The 7,679-nt window shown below is 41.2% G+C and overlaps 1 protein-coding gene across 3 annotated transcripts in view; it reads right to left on the reverse strand.

The window, feature by feature from the left end:
• cadpsb (Ca2+-dependent activator protein for secretion b) overlaps positions 1 to 7,411 on the reverse strand; it is a gene marked incomplete at both ends in the record, with an annotated part of 77,475 nt that extends 70,064 nt beyond the window's left edge. For all 3 annotated transcript variants that reach the window (XM_080845651.1, XM_080845649.1, XM_080845650.1), the window contains one exon: positions 7,076 to 7,411. In XM_080845651.1, coding sequence (XP_080701777.1) covers positions 7,076 to 7,411 — 336 coding nt within the window. The remainder of the gene's footprint in view (positions 1 to 7,075) is intronic.
• Positions 7,412 to 7,679: the final 268 nt, after the last annotated feature.

The raw sequence follows: 7,679 nt of genomic DNA on the forward strand, positions 1-7,679 counted from the left end.
GAGAGAGGAATAGACAATGGTGGGGAGAGGAACACACAATGGTGGGGAGAGGAATACACAATGGTGGGGAGAGGAATACACAATGGTGGGGAGAGGAATACACAATGGTGGAGAGAGGAATAGACAGTGAAATGGCATTGAAAGGGACATGTGGAGGTCTGTAGTCTATGGAAGGGCTGAGAGAGAAAGGGTAGTGGGAAGATGGTGTGACAGTTTGTGTGTGGTTGTGTATGTGTGTGCTTGCGTGTGTGTGTATGTGTGTGCTTGCGTGCGTGTGTGTGTGTGTGTGTATGTGTGTGTGTGTGTGTGTGTGTGTGTGTGTGTGTGTGTGTGTGTGTGTGTGTGTGTGTGTGTGTGTGAGTGTGTATGTGTGTGTGTGTAGAAAGGATATTGATTTAGCCTCAGCTGGACAGTACAGACATCGGGTTATCCTTCCATTATAAAACCTAGCAATCGCTCTCCTTCCAACACTTTCATAGTCTTCTTTTGTTACAATCTCTCTCTTTCTCTCCATTCAAAACACCCTTACTGGCATGACTACATGCTATAAATAGAATTCAATCCAATTAATTTGTATTCAATATATTTAGCCAATAACAATTGAAATTGTCTCTAGGTGCTTCACAGAGCCCAGAGACTGAGAGAGTGAGTGTTGCCAAAGCTGATCATTTTTGTGACACTGCAGATCGCTGACACAATGAAAGGTAAAATGGTGATAATAATAAAATGGAAATGTGTCAGAATGATCAAATGAAGCGATGCTGGGGAAGTCTCAGATGTTTCCTTAAGTCATGGCAGGTGATTGTGCATTTAGCCGACACCTCCCAGCATCTCTCTTCTTACAGATGCGCTAGTATTTCTACCATAATGGGACATAACAATGAAAGAAGGAATGCTTCGATTTTCGAAATATTTTTCTCCCAGTTGCTTTGTATTCTATTCATTCAAGATGACATCAAGACCACCCCGTGTTCTTTGGGGTGTTGCTTTCCAAGGCGTTTGTGTATGTATTTCGTTACATTATTCGGTGTTTCTTGTACTGGGTTATTTCAAATGTCAATTTTGTGTGACAAAACTTTGTATTAATTTGTTCTTAGTTCATTAGAATTTGCTCAGACTATGTTCTACACTCCTATTAAGTCTCTCACACTTAATCCTCTATTTCTCTCTCTCTCTCTCTCTCTCTCTCTATCTCTTCCCTGGTGTATTGTTCTCATGTCTCCTAGTGTGTACATAGTCACAAGGGCAGATGTAGGTGGATGTACTCTGTAGACAGAACTATAATTCTTCCTGCTAATTGATCTGTCGTCTTTTTTTCCCAAAAGGGAAGCATTCCTGTGAAGACTCATAAAACAGACAAAAGTGTCTCTAATTAATCCTGAACTGGACACTAAAAGGCCTCTGAAATGTACCACAGCTTATTAGCTGGACTCAGGCTGGACATACTGTACAGTCACACATTCAAAGTGTTGTCTTCCTAATCAGATCTAATACTGCAAATCTATGAAGATGTTTCTAATTAAACCACATATTTGTTTGTGAAGGCAATACCCTGAGCATGCCCACGTACTAAAATGCCGCCCACGTTTACCAGCACTGCCTATTGTATTTAACAAACTCCATTACTGTTAAAGTCCAATGCTCAGAGCATCCTATTGCAAGCCATATACCAGTAAGAAGGCTAGGCAATAAAATCTGGATAGTGTTCCCTTTTTGGTTCTCAGTCCCACACATTTTTAAATATCGATAATATTTTAAAATAGATAGTTCATAAAAAACTTATAAACTCACATGAACCAGCTTGTAATGTGTTGTCTATGTTCATTTTTCCACTGATTTAGTCTGCAGCAAAAAGTGTGTTTTGCCTGGATCAAAAGGCTGCTTTGAGGAAACAGATATACAGTAACAAATCTACTAAAAACACAGAATTACCTTAATTACTGGAATAACACGAGAATCAGGCAAGAGGGAAACATACTATATTCACTTTAGCAATGATCGTTTTACATATCCCTTATAATTGGGATGCTTTTTTTCTGCATTTAAATGAACACTGTCTTGTGAATCCGACAGGTTCTACAAAATAAATAGCTCATATTTGCCTCTATCTGTACATTTAAATGACCAGACAACTGTGTTTCGGTGAAATGCAAAGCTGTGGATGCAGACTTAAATGTTAATCAGTAAATGGCATTGGAGGTATTGATGGTCACAGCACTGATGAGTCTGCTCACATTATCTGTCTTCTTAAGTGTTTGATTAACCATCATGAATTAGATTGAGTTTTGATTGTGGTCTCACTGGCCCACAATTATCATATCAACACCATGATTAGTACAACATAATGTGTCAGGTTGATGTGTTGAAGCAAAACCCCTGTGTATGACTTAACAAAGCACTATAGGCACATTGAGCCTCTTCTGTTCTGCAGGCTTAAAGATATATATAAATCATTATTAAAGACAATACTTTCGACATAAACAGAAATCTGATGCTATAATTAAAAGTGCATGGGTCAAAAAGAGAGCTTTGCTTTCAAGTCTTCCCTCTTGCTGTCAATGTTCTCTCTTCTGTTATTTTCTGTCTTTATTGACCTCACACAGAGTGAGAGAGAGAGAGAGAGAGATAGAGAGCGAGAAAGAGAGAAAGAAATAGAGAGGTAGAGGTGAGAGAGAGATATTCATAATGTTCAGTGGAGCAAAGCAAGATTTTTCTTCCCCATAATAGTTTGTCTTGAAGAAATGTATGACTTTTGCCACATCGTCAGAGAGCTCCAACCCTGTAAAGCACAATGGCGTGGTGATTACCATCTCATTTTGGAGAGGAAGGAGCTGATCAGACCTTAGGTCCCCGCTCAAGCAGCCTGGCAGTCAGGCAGGTGGTTTAGGAGTCATTGGGGCTGCAGGGGGTGCAGGGGGTTGAGGAGGTAATCTCATCACAGCCCATTGTAGGCTGCACTAAGCAACAGACCAACTGATTGGGTTAGCAACTCACATGGGCATAGTCAGTCAAATCCAGTTAAGGAACTTTTTCTCCATTAAAAATTCAGACAGAGGCATTTGCTCGCCTGCCTTGCTCTTTTCAAATAGAGCTGAATAAAAATCAGTCTTTAGGGGAAGAGCTTTGGATTATGGATGTCTCTTTTCTGGAACAGAAGTACTGGAAAACCCCTTTGGGTGAAAGAAATAATGTTAAGGTGCAACGTGACTAACCACTTCATGATCATATCTGTTCTTGAAATCTAGTTGTGGGCAATACAACGTGTAGGTAAAAACAGAATTCATCATAACACCCCACAAGCACATGAAAGTGTTAGATAAACATATTCGTGCAAACCCCTGCCCAGACATGTGTGCCTGTCCAAACATGCTATCTCAGTTATAGAGGAATAAAATGGTGAAGAAGACAAGAAAGGTCCCAGGCTGGCACCACTAAAACATGTTTCGTTGACCACAAAGAATAGCACTTTCATTGCGCCCACTGGAGGTAAATTATTTTCCAAAGGGCCCGATGGAAAGTGACAGTCTGTAATTGCTCCATTGTGTTTGTCTTTCACAGGGTCACCGCTCAGCATGTCAAGGTGTAACGGCCTGACCTAAACAATAGACAAAAAAAGGCCTGTCTGCTCCCGATATCTCAGTCATTACCCTGCATGCAGACAACTATCAGCCTCCTGAACAACAGATAACAGCAAAACATAGACCCACTGCAGTGCAAATGCGTCAGGCACAACCGCCAATGTGCTGCTGTATTACTCCCACAACCTGCCGAGCATGAAGGCTCACCTGAGCTCATGAGGCCATGGATTGTAAAACTAGAACAGTCTCAAAGCACTTTTCTAAAGCCATCAAGCTATGAAAATCGGAAAAATAAAAAAAGAGCTATGACTACAGATGACTTAAAGAAGGCTCCAAAATGGGGCAGAAATTTGGCACTGGCTTCACTATAGATCTGAAAATGTACTTATTTAAAATAAAACATACATTTTATTTGAGATATTATAATATTGTGAATGATAACAATAAAATAATCTCATTCCCTTTGTAATAAATATACAGCATTTCTGATGCAACTTAATTGAGTGTGAACTCCCTAATAGCTCAGAGCTCTTAAAAAGAGTGAGAGACCTGACAATGCTGTTGAACATGAAAGAGGTGCATAAACACAACCATAAACATAGCGTGTGTGTACAGGTTGCACTACGCCTCAGGTACCACTCTAGTGCTTCACTCTAGACTCTTCCCATTAACATAATGGGCATGCTGGAAAGGAAAGGATTGCGCTAGCATTATCTGCTCTTAATAAATTCTAACATAGCATTACACTACATTAACCTGCACCAGCACAAAAAGAACAGAGTGCTGGTCATTTTGGCATGAAGTGTATCCCACAATGTCAGGGTATGAAACAATGATGAAGAAATAGATAGTGTCCATCTGTGACTATTGCTATTTGGCTGTTTCAGTGCGTGGAGGCATAGTACTCCCTACAGCTGCTGCATAGGAATCTACAGAGCTGTGAGTAGGGGCAGGTAAATAATGGTCTTGTGTGGCTCATGATAGGATGTCCCTGCTAGCTAAAGAAGAGTTAAAGGTAATGCAGCTAAAGCTAACAGACATGTCTGACTTTGTAGAAAACACGATTTTTTGGTATTTGTAATTACACAATTATGTCGGTATGATTGATGGTTGATGATTGTCTTCCCATGCAAAAGAAATTGTCCTTGTTACCCAAAAATTGAATTAAAACTGAAATGAACACATTCAAACACGTTCGGCGTGGATCCAACCTGCATTAAATGCTAATTGTGAAGATGACTCTGACACATGACAAATAGGGACAGCAATGAATAAACAAATCTCACAAGGACATGGACATTTTAAAACCACAAGTTACGGCAGCAAGACATCTCAGTGTGACTGACACCATGCAAGAAATGAGCAGCACAAGCCCACACCCCTAGCTTACACTTGGTGGCTCAGACATGACTCCTTGTAATGACACAGTATTGACTCTCCAGGAGTGCAGGGGCACATAGCCTTATTGATTATAGCACTTGAAACCATATGGGCCTCTGGTCACGTCTGCATAACAAAGACCCATGCATCTGCTCAAGAGAAGCCAGCATGTACACAACGGATTAACCAACAACACTTGCTCATGTCATTTTGTGAGGATGTGGTACTGTGATCATGATTCACGCTGTTGCAATTAGGTTTTGTAGTTCAAGCATGCCTGAGCATTAGATTGTTGTGAAAGATGGCTCTAGCCCAGGAACCCTGCTACTCCAAGAAGGAGGTCCTCTAATAAAGATAAATTAGGCATATCTCATATTTGTAAGGGGGTAATTAATATTGGTAAAAGTGGAGCACTTCAGGTCATAGATTACAAGTCATGACAAAAATATAAGCACTGTATACAACATCACTGGCATTCAAACCATAGGAATTTTAAGTACTACAATGGCTTAGGTTACGGGTGACAAACAAACCAATGGAATCCTGAGTACTACAATGGCTATGGTTACGGGTGACAAACAAACCAATGGAATTCTGAGTACTACAATGGCTAGGGTGACAAACAACCCTCAATGAAAAAAGGAGGAGCAAATCCCAAAGCTGAATGGTCATAATATTGAATTCTGCTTTTAAATGTTTGGTACGTCAAGAAGTGATTTTCTCTCATGATTGAAACACTAAAGAGTTCTTGAACAAATGGCTGCATGTGCTGATGCATTGGTTGAGACACCTTTCTAACACATATCATGCAAGTCACTGAATTCCCATTATGATCTTGATCAACAGCAAACTACATAACTTCCAACATTCACATTTTTAATTGAATGGGGTTTTGCTAAGTGAACAGGTAAATGTTTTGTTGCATATTTTAAATAAGACCTATCCTGTGTGTGTGTGCAACTAAAGAGTGGACAGGGCACACATCCTTTTAGTGTTCAGTAGATGAAAATAAGATAGGCTAGTTGTTAATAAAACATGTATTTAGAAGCCTAGCACCACCTGATTGCATTTGGACTGCAAATATGCTGTCATGGTTAGGCAGCTTTGAAAAACATCTATTAAACATTTTCACTGTTCAAAAAAGGTCAAAGCACAAACGGTGAGAAAGGTCAGAATAATGTGTTTATACAAGGACGATCAAAGTGTGCCTGACTATTTGTCAGTTTAAAATCATTTGAATACAAAGTACAGTGAACCATTCAACTCAGTGAACTTTTCAGTACGTCAGAATACTGTGTACATTTCTGTTTACCTTGATTTAAAAAGAAAAATGAACGTGGGCGGTAGCACTATATATTTGAAGAATAAAGAAAATGTGGCTGCAACTGTAGGCTAACACTTAGTTATCCATTGAGGGGATATCCTGAAACAAGCAATTTGTGAGGGGAGAAATGTTAAGAAAGAAAAAACACCTATAATCCAGTAATTTTATGTTATAAATATGAGTGTAAAAAAGCTTTATATGGATCCATGTATCAGCAATGTCATGACTATGTACCTCGCGGTTCTAAAAGCATCCCATACGTACAGTGTGCCCCCAGCAAGAGTCACCTTGGGAAGGGACTCGTTGAGGCAAGAGAGATGGCGCAAACACAAACACATCCCGCTACGGCAAGAACGCGGAGACTGTATTGGCTCATCACATGACTATTGAGATGTAGCCTACTATAGCAATGACACGGCTTTATTTTGATCCACGTCTATCAACCTCGTAGTATTTGTCAACGGGTCGCCTGCTGAATTCTCGACGTGGTTACAGATCTCAATCAGTTTGGTTCCCCTCTGACAAAATCCGTGAAGCTAATACTCGCCCCAGTCCCAGTTGTCTCCACATCTTTAGACATCAATGGGGCCTCATGCCCCCAGCACTACGCATAGGTCATTTCTACATAAAGAAATCGCTCGTGGGACATCGTTGGAACCTGTAAATGATCTATTCCGATTGCTTGGGTTACGACTGTGGTTCATTCAGGTTTTTACGTCGGCCGTCAACATTTCAAGGTTAGGCTGAAATGAGTTCCCTTAGACTAGTGAACTACCCCATCCCCTTTCCCTACCTTCTGCTGTCGCCTCGCCATGTCGGTCGGCTGTTTGGCGTTGAAGGGATAGGCAACGCATCGCATCACGAAGACATAGAGTTGCAGCTTCTTCTTTCGGTCCTCTTCCTCCCTATGCAATTTCTCCACCTCCTCTTTCTCATGCTCGCTAACTGCCGATGGACTTGGGCTGGACGGCCGAGCACTGCTGCCACGGCTACCTGGCTGGAGACCACCCGAGCTTTCGCTTGTCCTGCTCGGTGAGATTCGGGATCCGGTCTGAGGTGCCATCACCTCTTTGCTTTCCTCTTCTACTATCCCCTCGGATTCCTCCTCGCTGGATGATGGGTCCAACATTTTGTCCTACAACTGCGGTAACCTTGCGAGGCACTGAAACGTTGGAATGGTAACAATAGGCTATTACCGAGCGAAGAATAAATATGAGAAAATACAAAAACCCTTAAACCCTTTTACTCTTAACCACTGATCTATGTTATCCTGAGCTCGATCCGACCCCACAATGTGCTCTGTCCTAGCAAATGCTCAATCACGTCTCCTGCCTTGAAGATGCGGACGCGGACACTGCAATCTCCAAGCGTTGCTCTAGCTCACTGCTGCCGCTGCT

The sequence above is a fragment of the Sprattus sprattus genome, assembly GCF_963457725.1.
Source record: "Sprattus sprattus genome assembly, chromosome: 10".
NCBI classification, from domain to species: domain Eukaryota; kingdom Metazoa; phylum Chordata; class Actinopteri; order Clupeiformes; family Clupeidae; genus Sprattus; species Sprattus sprattus.